Raw genomic sequence first — 20,629 nt, forward strand, 5'->3', positions numbered from 1 at the left:
GGTGAATGTGGGGGTTTTATTGACTGGTGGAGGTGGCCCTCAGTGAGCTGTATGGGGAGCTGGAAAGGGTATGGAGTGGGAAGATGATATTTCCCTAGACTTTAGCCATCCAGTGGCCAATCTCCTTTCCTACCACCCCAGCCAAACTCCTGTCGGCGTTCTGATGCTCCTCTTCTTTCCTTCCCTACTGTGCCATTCTGCTGTTCTGCTCTTCTGTTCTCCTTATGGAGCTGTGGATTGTGGTCTATATAGGTGTGGTGGGCCGTATGGAAACTTTTGGGCATGAAAACAGGAGTGCCTGTTCCCATTTAGGGCCTCGAGTTTCCAGGCTTGAGGGTGAGGCCTTTGCCAGGGAACTGTCCTCTTCTACCCAGTATTTCCGTTTTCTGTCTGTGTCAGAACAACCCCCTGCCCATAACAAAGAATTATCTACCCAATGTTTGATAGTCCCAAGTTTGAGAAACCCCGAATTTAAGCCACCCATGCTTTGTTGGTGTAGTTTTGTTTGAGTTTAGATTTTGCAAGTATAATTATCTAGCTTCACTGAGCAGTTGCAGGAGTATCATTCAAGAAGGATTTATTAGGTGCATACCATGTGCCAAAATAGTAGATGGCTTATTGAGGGCCTTGTATGCCATAAGTGTAGCAGACAAAATAATCCCCCTCATCCCCCAAGGATGTGCATGTCCTAATCCCTGGAACCTGTGAATATGTTTCATGTATCAAAGAACAAAATTTCAACAAAGTGAGTTTCAAAGATTTAATTAGCTTTTATTAGTGATTCATGAATCAGGCAGCATCCAATCTGCAAAATAGATGGGAGCTCTGAGGAGGTGGGAAGAGTTGGTTTTTATAAGGTAACTTGAACAGGAACAAGGAAACAGCATAGTACAAAAAGTGGATTGGTTAACATTTGGTTACTTTCCTTGGATGGGCTAAGGGAAAGGGTGCTTCCTTATCCTATCTCAGGTTTACTGGGCCCCTTTTGATTGGTTACTGTGAATCTCAATTTTAGAAAACTGGCCTGTTTTTAAATTTTGTTTGATTACATGGCATCTAGCACAAGTGACTGCATTCTGGTTATTTAACACATGACAAAATGGAATTTGCTGATCAAAGATAGGTACATTTGGATTATCTAGATAGGAACATTTGTCATGACAAGTCATTAAAAGTGGAAGATGGGGTGGAGGGAGAGGGGGGAGGAGGAAGGGGGGTGGCAGTGGTGCAGAACAGAGAGGAGGAGGAGCCAGAGCAGAAAACAAAGAGAACATATTTGTGTTACTGAGGCCCAAGGACAGCTAACTGGCTATGTGGACGTATCTCTCTAACGGCATTATTATTCACGGAGTGGAAGCAGTTAATCTGTATGTAGCTAAATGTTGATGGGCAGGGTGGGCGGGAGGAGAAAGCTGAGATCCTGTAGTAGGAAAATGCCAGGAAGCTTTCTTAGATGTGGCTAAGCACAATCTCAAATCTTTTCTTGCCAAAAGTTTTCTACTCTTTCTGAAGATTCCTCAATAAATCAAAATATAATCAAATAACATTTAAAAATATATATACATCTGATCTGTGATAAAAACCAATGAGATGGCCAGGTACGGTGGCTCACACCTGTAATCCCAGCACTTTGGGAGGTTGAGGCGGGTGGATCACCTGAGACCAGCCTGGCCACCATGGTGTGACCCCATCTATACTAAAAATATAAAAATCAGCTGGGCACAGTGGCATGCCCCTGTAGTCCCTGCTACTCGGGAGGCTGAGGCACAAGAATCGCTTGAACCTGGGAGGCAGAGGTTGCAGTGAGCTGAGGTGGTGCCACTGCACTCCAGCCTGGGGCACAGGGTGAGACTCTGACTCAAAAAAAAAAGAAAAAAAAATCAGTGAGCGAACAGGATCTGCTTTAGAAAAATTAGCCTCATAGCCAAACTTGGTTTATTTAACAGTTTTGCTCTGTCAGCAGATGGTCAAGATGGAAAATTTTTAGCCCCTTATTCATCTCCATCACATTTTGTCATTTTTATAAATTATTGATACACCATTTGATGAAATTAAATTTTTGAAAGAGATTGAGGACACTAACTGACCCATTATTAAACTTTCTTGCCTTTAAAGGTTCTCATTCAACATTTCCTCTTTATAGCACCTGCACTTTTCAGTCCTTCACCTGATACTTGACCTTTCTGAGCATTTTTATCAAGAGACTTGAGATTCTCATAAGATTTGCTCAGTGATCTTGCTTCTTGGAACCACAAAGGCAGTTAGAACAATAAGGAGATACAAGGGAGCAGCTGTGTCCTACACATGTTCATACATGTTCAGATTTCTCAGTTCCTGTAATAAAAATGTGGACAGAAATAAATGATATTCAGAAAACTCAGCATATCCATGACATTTAGATTTCAAATAGAAATCTCATCTGATTTTTCCTCACAGTTTATCTTCTTTCCATTCTCTGAATCACCTGGTATCCACATATAATAGGAACAGTGTATTAATTCACGTGTTTGGTTTTATAGTATATTCTCTCCCATAGTGGACAAACAGGAATATTAATTATATTTCTGAGAGGGAAGTAATAGAATTAAAGGCAGTGCTGGATAGTGGCACTTTTAGATATCTAGCAGTCTGTTGTTTTCTAATTTAGTAACATTAATGTGCCATAGCACACCCCTAAATATTCTATTACACTTTGTTATGTAGCCATTTTACTTTAATGACAGTAAGACGAATGGAAGGAAAACAATTCCCTTTTATTTAATTTAGTTATATATTAATGTTGATTTTTTTTTTTAATGTAAAGAGATCACCCCATTGCTGGAAACTGAATGGAGACAGTCCTAAATTGCACTGCCAAAATTGACTTATAAGTAGAAATGCTTTTATAAAACATGTAAGAAATTATCTCAAAAAGCAACATAGTTTTATAGGATTCTAAAAATACATGTAAGATTATAACATTTTTATTGGTGCAAAATTTATCTTATTTTCCTACATGTTTTCTTTTTGTGATAGCAAGTCTTCCCCACAGCCTTCTGTATAAACTGGTGCTAAGGATAGCCTATGGTAGTCTTGTGAGCCTATGTTTAGTTGGGCTTAAGATGATCTAGTGGGTGTATAGTGACAGATCTGAATAATATGATCAGGAAACTTAATATCTATATATAAAAATTCTACTCTATAAGTAGAATATATATAAATGTTCATGAAACATTTACAAAAACTGAGCATATTCTAGGCTAACAAAGAAAATCCCTGGTTTCTTAGAGTAGAAATAGTACAGGTTAAATTATCTGACCACATTAAAGTAAAACCAGGTATTACACAAAGGTTGAGAGAAATACTGGTTTCATAAAGTTTTTTAAACAGTATTTTAAAGGGGAAGCTTGAAATTTTGAAGCAGATGACATACAACATTGAGATTGTTACGCATAAAAACGTGTGAGCCAAACTCAATTATTCCTAGCCTTAAGTAATTTTATTATACAAGAAAAAATGAAAATAAATGAACTCTACTTATGTCAAGATGTGAAAAAAAGGAAAAATAGAAGACATTAGAAAAAATCAGCTTAGAAAATAGAAGACATTAATAATTTTAAAAATTAGAAGGCAGAAAAGTACTAAAATTGATGAATAAGTATTGTTTGCTTGTTTTTCTTCTTAAAAAACCCACAGAATAGATAAACCTGGCCAATTTAATCAAGGGGTGGAAGAATAAACATAAAATATTAGGGATAAGAAGGCATATAATATGGCTTCAGGTATTGTACATGCAAGTCTAGGCTAATCAATGGAAAAATCTTTTCAGGACAGTTTTCCCATATTAATTTTACCCAAAAAAAATTAAAAATAAACTTAGGACCTGATAGAAATAGATTTATAACCACGAAAGAAGTGTTTTAAATTGCCTCCTTCCCCCCAAAAGCCCCTCCCCTCAAATGTTTCTTGCTTGCTCATTACAAGTGGTTTTACCAGAATGTACTGTCAGTCTTTTTTTTATGTAGTTTAATTCATTTAATATTACTAATGACAGGCCGGGCTGGGTGGCTTACGCCTGTAATGCCCACACTTTGGGAGGCCAAGGCAGGTGGATCACTTGAGGTCAGGAGTTCAAGACCAGCCTGGCCAACATGGTGAAACCCCATCTCTACAAAAAATTAGCCAGGCATGGTATTGCGCGCCTGTAATCCCAGCTCCTTGAATTTGAATGGCTGAGGCAGAAGAATTGCCTGAACCCAGGAGGCAGAGGCTGTAGTGAGCCGAGATCTCACCACTGCACTCCAGCCTGGGGGACAGAGTGAGACCCTGTTTCTAAAATGAAAAATTACTAGTGACATTCTTTTAGCAATAGCTGGTCTTTCCACCCTTCTTTCTTCTTTTGTTCCTCCCTCCTTCCCTTCCTGTCTTTGTATCCAATTTTAAAGAATAGATCATTCTATGCTAGTTCAACTGTTCTAGAGCCTAGAAAAAAGAATAAAACAGAAAAGAATAGATGGCTTTTTAAAATAAAAATAGATGCAAAAAATGTAAATTACTATCAGCAAATTTGATCTAACATTAAATTTAGCATTTATTACTGGTTAAATTTCTTATTGAAATAGGAATAGAATATTATGTCTTTACCATGATAAAATATCTATTTGAAACTGCACAAACAGGCCAGGCATGGTGGCTCACGCCGTAATCCCAGCACTTTGGGAGGCTGAGGCGGGTGGATCACGAGGTCAGATCAAGACCATCCTGGTTAACACGGTGAAACCCTACCTCTAGTAAAAATACAAAAAATTAGCCGGGCACGGTGGTGGGCGCCTGTAGTCCCACCTAGTCGGGAGGCTGAGGCAGGAGAATGGCGTGAACCCGGGAGGGTGGAGTTTGCAGTGAGCCGAGCCGAGATCATGCCACTGCACTCTAGCCTGGGTGACAGGGCGAGACTCCATCTCAAAAAAAAAAAAATAAATAAATAAAAAGAAACTGCACAAACATACCACTGGATAGTGAATATTCTAAATGCCAGGAAATGCTATCTTCTGTAACAGACCTCTGGAATCTCAACTTAATGTAATAGTTTATTGCTCAGGAAAAACACAAGAGAGGGAGGAGCAGGAGTGGGTCTTGAAATCCGCAGTCTTTAAGGGATGATCCTGTCAACAAAAAGAGTCATACTCTGTAAAATATTTAAAGAGATTTATTCTGAGCCAAATATGAGTGACCATGGCCGTGACATAGGCCTCAGGAGATCCTGAGAACATGTGCCCAAGGTGGTTGGGGTACATCTTGGGTTTTATACATTTTAGGGAGACATGAGACTTCAGTCAAATGCATTTAAGAAATACAGGGCTGGGCGCGATGGCTCACGCCTGTAATTCCAGCACTTTGGGAGGCCGAGGCAGGCGGATCACGAGGTCAGGAGATTGAGACCATCCTGGCTAACACGGTGAAACCCCGTCTCTCCTAAAAATACAAAAAATTAGCCGGGTTTGGTGGCGGGTGCCTGTAGTCCCAGCTACTCGGGAGGCTGAGGCAGGAGAATGGCATGAACCCGGGAGGCGGAGCTTGCAGTGAGCCAAGATTGTGCCACTGCACTCCAGCCTGGGTGACAGAGCGAGACTGCCTAAAAAAAAAAGAAATACATTGGTTTGGTCCAGAAAGGTGGGACAAAATGTGGAGGCAGGAGGCTTCCAGATTATTGGTAGATTTAAATTTTTCTGGTTGACAATTGGTTGAGTTTTTCTAAAGACTTGGGGTCAATAGAAAAGAAATGTCTGGTTTGTGGAGACCAAAGTTTTATCATGCAGATGAAGCCTCCAGGTAGCAAGCTTCAAAGAGAATAAATTATTAATGTCTCTTATCAGACTTAAGGTCTGTGTTGATGCTAATACTGGAGAGGTATAATGAGGCACATCTGCTTGCCATCATGGCCTGAAGCAGTCTTTCAGGTTAAATTTTAAGAGTGTCCTGGCCAAAGAGGAAGTCCATTCAAATGGATGGTGGGTGGCGGAGGGCCTTACAATTTTATTTTTGGTTTACAATCCAGACTTATTGAAATACATGGCTTCAACACATGGCTCTGTCTAGCAGGAAAACTGTGAAAAAGAACGAGTAGGAGTAGTTTAAGAGTTAGGTTGAATAATGGCACTTATCATTTCTGCTCACATTCCATTGGCTGGAAATGTGGTCTGTGTGGCCTAGGAAAAAGAGTAAAAGAGTTTGATGATGATGATACAATAGTCTGTTACACGGAGTTTCTAGCCAATGCGATGAGAAGAGAGTCTATGTAAGTTTTAAGTATTGGCAAAGAAGAGACGAAATTCAGAAATCATTGTAATGATAATGTTGTAGTAAAAACCAGGTTCTTGTCACATGACCAAGAAGGATTAGGCTCGCAGACACTTTGAAGGGTGAGGGGGAACAGAATTATTGGGCATAAATGGAGAAGAACTCAGCAAAGTGACAGGGGTACCTGTTAACAGGTCCCCATCTCACAGATTGAATCCCAGGTTACCACACAGGAACAGGAGAGGCCAGGCTCCTCCTCCTGCAAATGTGGCATAAATTTCCCAAGGCTCCACCCTGTCCTCCCACAGAGCAGGCCGGTTAGAGATTCTCCCAGACCTGCAGTCCGTTTTTCAGCCTTCAGGCTGTTTTAGGCTTGAAGGCGGGGTTTCAGGGGGAAGGGGAGTGGGGCCTTGGCTGCCTCCTGTCTCTGTCAGTAATTTAAGCCAGAAAAGTCCCTAAGATCAACAGATCAACTATGAAGAGAATTTAATAAGTGATAATTATATATAAATGTATGTTGCTGTTATATGCTAGCAATAACTAGTTAGGAAAAGCAGGCTAAATGAATGTCTTTTACAAATTTGAATCTCATTTACCCTGTGATTTGAGGAATCCTTTGGAATTCAGGAAACAAAAACCAAAATCAAGAAGCGCACTCAACTTTTGGACAGTGGAGGAGTCAAACAATGATTAAAAAAAAAAAAGTCATCAACATTTCCTAGTATGCACACAGTAAAGTAAAACTCCCTCAAAATTGCCTCAGTGAGACTAAAGGAGAAAGGAAACCTGAAAGGTTTCTGGCAAGTAATGGTAAATGGGTTTAAGTTTAAAGAGCTTGTAATTAGTAGCTGAAGGGGTTTTTTTTTTCTTAAGTGTTACGTGTTTTATTTAGCCTGTTGTCTATATTCTTTTATTTTAATGCATATGGAAATACCTGTAGATGTTTTATTGTGTTTTCTTGAGAGGTTAGGCCTCAAAACTCTTGGCCCACGTCTTTCTGTAGCAGTGCTTCTTATTTTTGGATGTATATCACAATCACTTGGGGAACTTTTAAATATTCTGGTACCTGAAACTACTTAAAATCAGAATCACTAGGAGTAGGACTTAGACATCAGCATTTTTTAAAGTTCCCCAAATGATTCCCTTATGCTGCCAAGTGAAGAACTATTGTATAAAGATTTGTTGTGACTTTGCTGAGGCTTCCCTTTCCTCCTTTATTCTTACTGTTAGTTTTAAATGAAATTATATATGTGAATGGCCTACCCTGTACCTAGCAGAAGCCTTGCTTGTAATTGGAGTTTAGTAAATGTGGATATTGTATTTTGATTCCCATTTAATTGCTCTGAAGATGATTGCATATTGAAGTGTGAAGAAATAAGCAGATGTTCTGTTGCTCAGATCTAGGCTTGAAATAATTACTTTCTCTAATTGCTTGAGTTGTGTTTCTGTCAAGTTTACTCTAAGAGATTTAAATAAAGCACATTGCAGTAAAGGCATACTAGAGTAAGAATGCCCAAGTAATAATGGTCAAGGACTAACAGAAAGAAAAATAATTATGTCAGGAAACCTAGCTTACAAGATAATTGCTAAATTGGAATTTTAATTTGTTCACTGAGACATGTATGTATATATGGTTATTTTTATCTCATGAAGTCTAGGTCCCAGTGTTTCTAGACATAGCAATGTAAAATAGTTCCTTTACTTACAAGCTCGTCATTTAGAAATTGTATTCCAAGCTTCTCAAAGGACAGATTGGGTTTTACAGTGGGTATAGTTTGATGATTGAGCTTGTATTGCTGCGCCCTGTTGATTAAGTGGGTTCTGATTGGTATCTGCTGGTCTCATACTCTTCATTAAGCCACAGAGTTAGGAGAGTTTATATCCAACAGATCTTAGAAACTTAGTTATTTTAGATATATTTCAGAAATTGACAGTTATCTGCAGCAAAACAATTAGAAGTCAAAAAAGAAGGGAATTTTTAAACCAAAGATATTTTAATTAAGGAATTTTTGAAGACCACATGGTTAAATACATTGTTGTAGATCAATTTTCCTTTAAGAATTTTTGGCCTGTTATATACCTAGTGTATTTATGTGTCTTCTGCCAAGTTTCACGGAAAGGAAGCCTGAATGTATTATTATTCTTAAAAAATGTTCTACATTTCTAAGTGACAAAAATTAAATTCAAATTTAGCAATTATTTAGTATTTTTCTAGGATGGAAAACACTTCAGCAAAATTCAATAGAAAATTGTTACCAGAAAGGGGTCCTGATCCAGATCCCAAGAGAGGGCTCTTGGATCTCACACAAGAAAGAATTCAGGTTGAATCCATAGAGTGAAGTGGAAGCAAGCTTATTAAGAAATACAGGAATAAAAGAATGGCTACACCATAGGCAGAGCAGCCCTGAGAGCTGCTGGCTGGCTATTTCTATGGGTATTTCTTTCTTTCTTTCTTCTTTCTTTTCTTTTTCCTTTTTTTTTTTTTAAGACAGAGATTTGCTCTTGTTGCCCAGGCTAGAGAGCAGTGGCGCAATCTTGGCTCACTGCAGCCTCCACCTCCCGAGTAGCTGAGTTTGCAGGCACGCGCCACCATGGCCAGCTAATTTTTTGTATTTTTCTAGTAGCGACAGGGTTTCATTGTATCATGTTGGCCAGGCCAGTCTCAAACTCCTGACCTCAGGTTATCCACCTGCCTCAGCCTTCCAAAGTGCAGGGATTACAGGCGTGAGCCACAATGCCCGGACTTTCATGGGTATTACTTGATTATATGCTAAACAAAGGATGGATTGTTCATGAGATTTTTTGGGAAGGGGTGGTCAATTGTTCGAACTGAGGGTTCCTCCCCCCACCCTTTTTTTTGTTTTGTTTTGTTTTGTTTTGAGACGGAGTTTTGCTCTTGTTACCCAGGCTGGAGTGCAATGGCATGATCTCAGCTCACCACAACCTCCACCTCCCGGGTTCAGGCGATTCTCCTGCCTCAGTCTCCCAAGTAGCTGAGATTACAGTCATGCACCACCATGCCCAGCTAATTTTGTATTTTTAGTAGAGACGGAGTTTCTCCATGTTGGTCAGGCTGGTCTCAAACTCCCGACCTCAGGTGATCTGCCCACCTCAACCTCCCAAAGTGCTGGGATTACAGGCGTGAGCTATGGCATCCAGCCAGTTCTTCCCCTTTTTAGACTATATAGGGTAACTTCTGGATGTTACCCTATATGTTACCCTACAAATACCACCATGGCATTTGTAAACCATCATGGTGCTGGTGGGATTGCCTTTTAGCATGCTAATGCATTATAATTAACATGTAATGAGGAGTGAAGATGACCACAGGTCACTTTTGTGGCCATCTTGGTTTTGGTGGGTTTTAGCCAGCTTCTTTACCACAACCTGTCTTATCAGCTAGGTCTTTATGACCTGTATCTTGTGCTGAACTCCTGTCTCATCCTATGACTTAGAATGTCTAACGTCCTGGGAATGCAGCCCAGTAGGTCTCTGCCCTATTTTATCCAGCCCCTATTCAAGATGGAGTTGTAGGCCGAGCGCAGTGGCTCAGGCCTGTAATCCCAGCACTTTGGGAGGCTGAGGTGTGCGGATCATGAGTAGGAGATGGAGATCATCCTGGCTAACAGGGTGAAACCCCGTCTCTACTAAAAATAAAAGCAAATTAGCTGGGCACAGTGGCAGGTGCCTGTAGTCCCAGCTATTCGGGAGGCTGAGGCAGGAGAATGGCGTGAACCCAGGAGGCGGAGCTTGCAGTGAGCCGAAATCGCGCCACTGCACTCCAGCCTGAGCAACAGAGCGAGACACACACACACACACACACACACACACACACACACACACAAAGATGGAGTTGCACTGGTTCAAAGGCCTCTGACAAAATAACTTTACAGTAAGTAGTTTCTGAAAAATTATAATTGGGCATATAGGCTTTAAAAGTGAATAATGACATATGCCACATAAGGAAAATGAAAGATTTTGATTCACTTAATTCTTGCTGGGTGAAATTGCTTATTAATGTAGTGAAATATAATGGGAAACTTTGTTTCAGGAATAGAAATCTCACAAAGAAATTTGTAAGTAGCCCCACAGAAACTAAAATCTTGAACCACTTTAGAAGACTACTTCATAGGTTGAAGCATATGTCAAAAGGCTATCAGAGGGAGGAGCCAAGATGGCCTAATAGGAACAGCTCTGGTGTACAGCTCCCAGCATGAGCGACGCAGAAGACGGGTGATTTCTGCATTTCCATCTGAGGTACCGGGTTCATCTCACCAGGGAGTGCCAGACAGTGGGCGCAGGACAGTGGGTGCAGTGCACTGTGCGCCAGCTGAAGCAGGGCGAGGCATTGCCTCACTCGGGAAGTACAAGGGGTCAGGGAGTTCCCTTTCCTGGTCAAGGAAAGGGGTGACAGATGGCACCTGAAAAATCTGGCCACTCCCACCCGAATACTGTGCTTTTCCGACGGGCTTAGGAAACGGTGCACCAGGAGATTATATCCCGCACGTGGCTTGGAGGGTCCTACGCCCACGGAGTCTCGCTGATTGCTAGCACAGCAGTCTGCGATCAAACTGCAAGGCGGTGTCGAGGCTGGGGGAGGGGCGCCCGCCATTGCCCAGGCTCGCTTAGGTACACAAAGCAGCCTGGAAGCTCAAACTGGGTGGAGCCCACCACAGCTCAAGGAGACCTGCCTGCCTCTGTAGGCTCCACCTCTGGGGGCAGGGCACAGACAAACAAAAAGCAGTAACCTCTGCAGACTTAAATGTCCCTGTCTGACAGCTTTGAAGAGAGCAGTGGTTCTCCCAGCACGCAGCTGGAGATCTGAGAACGGGCAGACTGCCTCCTTAAGTGGGTCCGTGACCCCTGACCCTTGAGCAGCCTAACTGGGAGGCACCCCCCAGTAGGGGCAGACTGACACCTCACATGGCCAGGTACTCCTCTGAGACAAAACTTCTAGAGGAATGATCAGACAGCAGCATTTGCAGATTACGAAAATCTGTGGTTCTGCAGACACTGCTGCTGATACCCAGACAAACAGGGTCTGGAGTGGACCTCTAGCTAACTCCAACAGACCTGCAGCTGAGGGTCCTGTCTGTTAGAAGGAAAACTAACAAACAGAAAGGACATCCACACCAAAAACCCATCTGTACATCACCATCATCAAAGACCAAAAGTAGATAAAACCACAAAGATGGGGAAAAAACAGCAGAAAAACTGGAAACTATAAAAAGCAGAGTGCCTCTCCTCCTCCAAAGGAACGCAGTTTCTCACCAGTAACAGAACAAAGCTGGACGGAGAATGACTTTGATGAGTTGAGAGAAGAAGGCTTCAGACGATCAAACTACTCCGAGCTACAGGAGGAAATTCAAACCAAAGGCAAAGAAGTTGAAAACTTCGAAAAAATTTTAGACGAATGAATAACTGGAATAACCAATACAGAGAAGTGCTTAAAGGAGCTGATGGAGCTGAAAGCCAAGGCTCGAGAACTACGTGAAGAATGCAGAAGCCTCAGGAACTGATGCGATCAACTGGAAGAAAGGGTATCACTGATGGAAGATGAAATGAATGAAATGAAGCGAGAAGGGAAGTTTAGAGAAAAAAGAATAAAAGGAAACAAACAAAGCCTCCAAGAAATATGGGACTATGTGAAAAGACCAAATCTGCGTCTGATTGGTGTACCTGAAAGTGACGGGGAGAATGGAACCAAGTTGGAAAACACTCTGCAGGATATTATCCAGGAGAACTTCCCCAATCTAGCAAGGCAGGCCAACATTCAGAGTCAGGAAATACAGAGAACGCCACAGAGATACTCCTCGAGAAGAGCAACTCCAAGACACATAATCGTCAGATTCACCAAAGTTGAAATGAAGGAAAAAATGTTAAGGGCAGCCAGAGAGAAAGGTCAGGTTACCCACAAAGGGAAGCCCATCAGACTAACAACAGATCTCTCGGCAGAAACTCTACAAGCCAGAAGAGAGTGGGGGCCAATATTCAACATTCTTAAAGAAAAGAATTTTCAACCCAGAATTTCATATCCAGCCAAACGAAGCTTCATAAGTGAAGGAGAAATAAAATCCTTTACAGACAAGCAAATGCTGAGAGATTTTGTCACCACCAGGCCTGCCCTAAAAGAGCTCTTAAAGGAAGCACTACACATGGAAAGGCACAACCAGTACCAGCCACTGCAAAATCATGCCAAAATGTAGAGACCATCGAGACTAGGAAGAAACTATATCAACTAATGATCAAAATAACCAGCTAACATCATAATGACAGGATCAGATTCACAAATAACAATGTTAACTTTAAATGTAAATGGACTAAATGCTCCAATTAAAAGACACAGACTGGCAAATTGGATAAAGACTCAAGACCCATCAGTGTGCTGTATTCAGGAAACCCATCTCACATGCAGAGACATACATAGGCTCAAAATAAAGGGATGGAGGAAGATCTACCAAGCAAATGGAAAACAAAAAAAGGCAGGGGTTGCAATCCTAGTCTCGGGTAAAACAGACTTTAAACCAACAAAGATCAAAAGAGACAAAGAAGACCATTACATAATGGTAAAGGGATCAATTCAACAAGAAGAGCTAACTATCCTAAATATATATGCACCCAATACAGGAGCACACAGATTCATAAAGCAAGTCCTGAGTGACCTGCAAAGAGACTTAGACTCCCACACAATAATAATGGGAGACTTTAACACCCTACTGTCAACATTAGACAGATCAACGAGACAGAAAGTTAACAAGGATACCCAGGAATTGAACTCAGCTCTGCACCAAGCAGACCTAATAGACATCTACAGAACTCTCCACCCCAAATCAACAGAATATACATTCTTCTCAGCACCACACCTATTCCAAAACTGACCACATAGTTGGAAGTAAAGCACTCCTCAGCAAATGTAAAAGAACAGAAATTATAACAAACTGTCTCTCAGACCACAGTGCAATCAAACTAGAACTCAGGATTAAGAAACTCACTCAAAACCGCTCAACTACATGGAAACTGAACAACCTGCTCCTGAATGACTACTGGGTACATAATGAAATGAAGGCAGAAATAAAGATGTTCTTTGAAACCAATGAGAACAAAGACACAACATACCAGAATCTCTGGGACACATTCAAAGCAGTGTGTAGAGGGAAATTTATAGCACTAAATGCCCACAGGAGAAAGCAGGAAAGATCTAAAATGGACACCCTAACATCACAATTAAAAGAACTAGAGAAGCAAGAGCAAACACATTCAAAAGCTAGCAGAAGGCAAGAAATAACTAAAATCAGAGCAGAACTGAAGGAAATAGAGACAAAAAACCCTTCAAAAAATCAATGAATCCAGGAGCTGGTTTTTTGAAAGGATCAACAAAATTGATAGACCGCTAGCAAGACTAATAAAGAAAAAAAGAGAGAAGAATCAAATAGATGCAATAAAAAATGATAAAGGGGATATCACCACCGATCCCACAGAAATACAAACTACCATCAGAGAATACTACAAACACCTCTACGCAAATAAACTAGAAAATCTAGAAGAAATGGATAAATTCCTCAACACATACACTCTCCCAAGACTAAACCAGGAAGAAGTTGAATCTCTGAATAGACCAATAACAGGATCTGAAATTGTGGCAATAATCAATAGCTTACCAACCAAAAACAGTCCAGGACTAGGTGGATTCACAGCCAAATTCTACCAGAGGTACAAGGAGGAACTGGTACCATTCCCTCTGTAACTATTCCAATCAATAGAAAAAGAGGGAATCCTCCCTAACTCATTGTATGAGGCCAGCATCATCCTGATACCAAAGCCTGGCAGAGACACAACCAAAAAAGAGAATTTTAGGCCAATATCCTTGATGAACATTGATGCAAAAATCCTCAATAAAATACTGGTAAACCAAATCCAGCAGCACATCAAAAAGCTTATCCACCATGATCAAGTGGGCTTCATCCCTGGGGTGCAAGGCTGGTTCAATATACGCAAATCAATAAATGTAATCCAGCATATAAACAGAACCAAAGACAAAAACCACATGATTATCTCAATAGTTGCAGAAAAGGCCTTTGACAAAATTCAACAACTCTTTATGCTAAAAACTCTCAATAAATTTGGTATTGATGGGACGTATCTCAAAATAATAAGAGCTATCTATGACAGACCCACAGCCAATATCATACTGAATGGGCAAAAAACTAGAAGCATGCCCTTTGAAAACTGGCACAATACTGGGATGCCCTCTCTCACCACTCCTGTTCAACATAGTGTTGGAAGTTCTGGCCAGGGCAATTAGGCAGGAGAAGGAAATAAAAGGTATTCAATTAGGAAAAGAGGAAGTCAAATTGTCCCTGTTTGCAGATGACATGATTGTATATCTAGAAAACCCCATTGTCCCAGCCCAAAATCTCCTTAAGCTGATAAGCAACTTCAGCAAAGTCTCAGGATACAAAATCAATGCAGAAAAATCACAAGCATTCTTATACACCAATAACAGACAAACAGAGAACCAAATCATAAGTGAACTCCCATTCACAATTGCTTAAAGAGAATAAAATACTTAGGAATCCAACTTACAAGAGACGTCAAGGACCTCTTCAAGGAGAGCTACAAACCACTGCTCAATGAAATAAAAGAGGATACAAACAAATGGAAGAACATTCCATGCTCATGGGTAGGAAGAATCAATATTGTGAAAATGGCCATACTGCCCAAGGTAATTGATAGACTCAATGCCATCCCCATCAAGCTACCAATGACTTTCTTCACAGAATTGGAAAAAACTACTTTAAAGTTCATATGGAACCAAAAGAGCCCGCATCGCCAAGTCAATCCTAAGCCAAAAGAACAAAGCTGGAGGCATCACACTACCTGACTTCAAACTATACTACAAGGCTACAGTAACCAAAACAGCATGGTACTGGTACCAATACAGAGATAATAGATCAATGGAACCGAACAGAGCCCTCAGAAATAATGCCACGTATCTACAACCATCTGATCTTTGACAAACCTGAGAAAAACCAGCAATGGGGAAAGGATTCCCTATTTAATAAATGATGCTGGGAAAACTGGCTACCAATATGTAGAAAGCTGAAACTGGATCCCTTCCTTACACCTTATACAAAAATTAATTCAAGATGGATTAAAGACTTAAACGTTAGACCTAAAACCATAAAAACCCTAGAAGAAAACCTAGGCATTACCATTCAGGACATAGGCATGGGCAAGGACTTCATGTCTAAAACACCAAAAGCAGTGGCAACAAAAGCCAGAATTGACAAATGGGATCTAATTAAACTAAAGAGCTTCTGCACAGCAAAGGAAACTACCATCGGACTGAACAGGCAACCTACAAAATGGGAGAAAATTTTCGCAACCTACTTCTGTGACAAAGGGCTAATATCCAGAATCTACAATGAACTCAAACAAATTTACAAGAAAAAAACAACCCCATGAACAAGTGGGCGAAGGATATGAACAGACACTTCTCAAAAGAAGACATTTATGCAGCCAAAAGACACATGAAAAAATGCTCATCATCACTGGCCATCAGAGAAATGCAAATCAAAACCACAATGAGATACCATCTCACACCAGTTAGAATGGCAATCATTAAAAGTCAGGAAACAGCAAGTGCTGGAGAGGATGTGGAGAAATAGGAACACTTTTACACTGTTGGTGGGACTGTAAACTAGTTCAACCATTGTGGAAGTCAGTGTGGCGATTCTTCAGGTATCTAGAACTAGAAATACCATTTGATCCAGCCATCCCATTACTGGGTATATACCCAAAGGACTATAAATCATGTTGCTATAAAGACACATGCACACGTATGTTTACTGTGGCACTATTCACAATAGCAAAGACTTGGAACCAACCCAAATGTCCAACAATGATAGACTGGATTAAGAAAATGTGGCATATATACACCATGGAATACTATGCAGCCGTAAAAAATGATGAGTTCATGTCCTTTGTAGGGACATGGATGAAACTGGAAATCATCATTCTCAGTAAAGTATCGCAAGGACAAAAAACCAAACACCGCATGTTCTCCCTCATAGATGGGAATTGAACAATGAGAACACATGGACAGAGGAAGGGGAACATCACACTCTGGGGACTGTTGTGGTGTGGGGGGAGGGGGGAGGCATATCATTAGAAGATATACCTAATGCTAAATGACGAGTTAATGGGTGCAGCACACCAGCATGGCACATGTATACATATGTAACCAACCTGCACATTGTGCACATGTACCCTAAAACTTAAAAGTATAAAAAAAAACAAAAAAGGCTATCATTCCCAACAGAGGGAACTGCTGATATACACTTCAACTAGAACCATTCTGTCTTAGAGTAATAATTTTAAAATTAAGCAATAGTGAGCCACTTGCTCATTAAAATCCGATGTGTAGACTTTAGAAGTGAATCTGGCTATTAACACTTCATTTATCTGGTGTTACCCCAGAGTCAGGAATTCTGGGTGATTATCTCTTACTAATGACTGAAACTTCTGAAGGTTCCTAATTTTATCTTAACCATTTCAATGGAAGTATTTCTTAAACGATCACGTACTTTCTTAGAAGGCAAGAGTATATGGAGGTAATGGAAAGAGAACAAAACCAGGAATTTTCCGAGCTATATTCTAGTTCTGATGAAGTCATTAACTTGAGAAAAACTAACCTTGAATGTCATTCAGAGCTTGGAGACATCAGCTTTTATCTCAAAATTGAACACAGACCTAGCTGTTTAGAAATTGTATTATTAGACACTTATATAAGCTAATACATAAAATGAGATGTCAGTTGTAGAGCAGTTTGTCCTTATACCAAATGGCCACAGAGTGGTATACTTTTCTAATTGCTGAGTCCATTTTTTAGAATAATCTTCTTAATTTGGAATAATTTTAGGTTTACAGAAAAGTAACAAAGATAGTACAAAGAGTTCCCGTGTGCTCCTCACCCAGTTTCTCCTAATGTTAACATTGTATGTTACATTTTTCTTTCTTCTTTTTCTTTTCTTTTTTTTTTGAGACGGAGTTCACTCTGTCGCCCAGGCTGGAGTGCAGTGGCACGATCTCAGCTCACTGCAACCTCCACATCCCAGATTCAGGCGATTCTCCTGCCTCAGCCTCCCAAGTAGCTGGGACTGCAGGCGTGCACCACCACGCCAGGCTAACTTTTTGTATTTTTAGTAGAGAGGGGGTTTCACCATATTGGCCAGGCTGCTCTGGAACTTCTGACCTTGTGATCTGCCTGCCTCAGGCTCCTAAAGTGCTGGGATTACAGGCATGAGCCACCGAGCCTGGCCCTACATTTTCCAAATATACATGGTACATTTATCAAAATTAAGAAACCAACATCGGTGCATTATTATTAAGTAAACTCCAGACTTTTATTTAGATTTTACCAGTTTTTCTGGTAACACTCTTAGTTCCAGGATTCAGTCGCGTATATCACACATTGCACTTAGCCTGGGTCCAGGTGTGTTTTGTGTATATGTTGTATGTGCATACCACAGGGATAGAAGAAGCCAAAATATTTTCTTTTGTCATTGTTATCTTTAAGGAGTGGACTTCTGGGTTATTTTTCATGAAATTACACTTCTTTTGTTTTCCAAATATCCCAGTGGGAGACGAGGAGTCCCTTTTTTTTTCAGCCAGAAGCATATACAGGAATTTAAATAGTATTGCAATCCGGGGTAGGGCAAACACTGTCTCCTCTCTGGATCCTGAGGGCATCACTGGGTTGCCACAGTGGCCTACGCTATCTTCCTAAGGAGAATGCTGGACAATTGTATTTAAATGTTCTTCAGCATGTTCTGTTTCTTTTAGAATGCTTTCTACTAGGCTTTGATGCTTTAAATAAATGAGTCCCCCAGCTCTTGAGAAATAGCTGATCAGAAAACATGTTCAGGGGGCGCTAGGGAACTGAAGTTAGACTAATTGAATGAAATTTTCTTTGACAGATTTTTCCACCATGAGATTATTATAGAATCTGTGAGAGAAGAGAGGCAGAAGCAATTTTGTTACTGTAGAAGAGATTACAAAGAACTTTTGTAAATTGCAGGTAGGAGAGACTTGTTTTGCTTTTTTGACACAGTCTTGCTCCTCTCTGTATCCCACAGCTGGCCCTGAAGGACCCTGTTCATACAGTGTCACTGCAGCAGTTCATCTACGAGAAGCTCAAGGCACAGCAGGAGATGCTAGGAGAACAAGGTTTCCAGTCCCTCATGGAAACAGTGGACACGGAGATTGTCACCCAGCTACAGGAGTTTTTGCAAGGATTCTAAGAGCACACGACATGTGGCTGCCTCCCCTTTCAGAAACAAGCTGAGTAACCCAGCCTGCCATTTGTATGTGAGAGCCTGCTGAGATGAAGAAATCACTTCATGAAAATAAGCAAAGACCACACATTTTTTACTACAAAATGTAAAGGATAAATGTAAATCCTGCGTAACTAAAATCACAAACCTATTCCTCAAAAGAATTTAATTTTATATTTATGAGGGGGCCCTTCACTAAAAAGTACATGTAAAAGTACATTTGATGACAATAGCTGCTTAGTTTCCTGTTAAGAGAAGAAACTTTATCTTTTAATTATGTGCTCTTAATATTTGAAGATGAGAGTTAATACCTGAGATGTTTTTCTGCAACCAAAATTTGTTAAATTTGGCTGCCTTATCCTTTTTTTAAGCTAATGAAACTACAGGTTTGAAAAATGACAAAGCTGTTCAGATGATGCTATTAAAGAAATGTGTGTACTAAGCAAAAATATATAAATAGTGACAAATACACATTATCAAGCTTATCTTGCAAGGGAGTTATTTTCATCTAACATAGAAAGTGTGTTTTATCAGACAAATGCTTTTATTTTCATTCTAATAATTTGATACAGAAATTAGTAAAGGCATTTTTTTCTTTTTTTTTTCCCAGTAAATACATTGGGTCTATAAATGTGCATTTGTAAGGCCCACAAAAGTGAACGTGTGGTACTGCAGTACCACGTGAGAGACCTCTGGTTATGGTTTAGTCCTAGTTCCTTTGTTACTCCTGTGAGCGCCGAGAAGAACTGGGCGACTCCCAGTCCCACCTCTGCTGTGACAGTCCCACGTGGCTGTGATAGACTGTTTAGTACTTACCCTTCTCAGGTTCCTCAGTGCAGGGGTGCATCAGGGCCTCAATAATAGGGGTATACCTGGGAGGATCCAGCAGTAATCCCCAGGGTACTAGGATTACTAGTACTCTGATGGAACTAGTCTTCCTTCCTTATTCCTCCAACATGCAGTACATAAAAAGGGGAAAAGGAGAAAAAAAAAGCCTTACTTTGTTTTACTTGCCATTTATTGAAAGGAAACTTTAAAGCATTTTTTAGGAAATACTCAAAAGCAAGGTTGGAAAATGTTTTATCTTTCTATAGAAAGTTGGGTACAGTATGTAACTGCGGGAAACCCACTGCCCCTTTGTAAGCTGTGGAACCCAGAATGTATGGGGATATTTGATGTTTTCAGAAAGAGGAAGAAAATATGGTCCAAATTAAATTTTCCAAAGATACCTCACCTTGGACTGATTTGTCTGACTACTTTTCTTGCTCCCCCCAAAAAATGAGTTCTTAAAAAATTGCCCAGTGACTTATAGAGAATTTTCTTTTATACTCTAGCTTTGATTCTGTGCTAGTAGGTATCAGTATTGCAGGTGGCAAATCCTAGTTACCCTTTTAATTTATCTTCATTTAAAGACAAAAAGCTCCTTTCAAGTGATATTTCTTTATCAGTATTACTCAGTCCTCAAGACTGATCCAAGAAGAATTTCTTTTTGTTGACTTAATTATTTTCATTTGAAACACTAACCCATTAGTGTTATCAGAAATTCTCAAACATGCTCATTTTTCAGTCTATAGTAAAGTACTCATCCTTCTAATTCCTGACAGATTTCATTATAGTGCCATAGCAAATATTACTGAAATAGCTACCTTGCAAAAGAAGTAAAAAGCTTATCTCAGGGAAAGAGTTTGCTTCATTTCTAAAACTCGTAAGTTTAAATAGGCTTGGTAAATAGCTCAGAAAAATAATTCATTTATCTTGAATTTTTAAGTGCTCAATTAAGACATAAAGTGTAATTATTGGTTTACAGAATTCTATTCATTAACAGAACTATATAGCAAATATATTAAGTTTAGGACAAACAACTCAGCCAGGCCTCTGGCCTCTGGGTGAACTGTGGCTCCTGAAACAAGTTAATGATCATTTATACTCCAAAAACATATTCCTTTTCTATTTATTTTCTATTCCAGAGACTTCTCCCAACCCTCTCACAAAGGCCCATGTGACTAACAATAACATTT

The 20,629-nt window shown here is 40.2% G+C and overlaps 1 protein-coding gene across 2 annotated transcripts in view; it reads left to right on the plus strand.

Annotated features, from left to right (window-relative positions):
• Positions 1-19,844, plus strand: part of IPO11 (importin 11) — a 220,696-nt gene extending 200,852 nt beyond the window's left edge. For both annotated transcript variants that reach the window (XM_024246853.3, XM_054555604.2), the window contains one exon: positions 18,414-19,844. In XM_024246853.3, the coding sequence (XP_024102621.1) occupies positions 18,414-18,578 (165 nt within the window). In that variant the 3' untranslated portion in view covers positions 18,579-19,844. The remainder of the gene's footprint in view (positions 1-18,413) is intronic.
• The last annotated feature ends 785 nt before the right edge of the window (positions 19,845-20,629 follow it).

The sequence above is a fragment of the Pongo abelii genome, chromosome 4 (assembly GCF_028885655.2).
Source record: "Pongo abelii isolate AG06213 chromosome 4, NHGRI_mPonAbe1-v2.0_pri, whole genome shotgun sequence".
NCBI lineage: Eukaryota > Metazoa > Chordata > Mammalia > Primates > Hominidae > Pongo > Pongo abelii.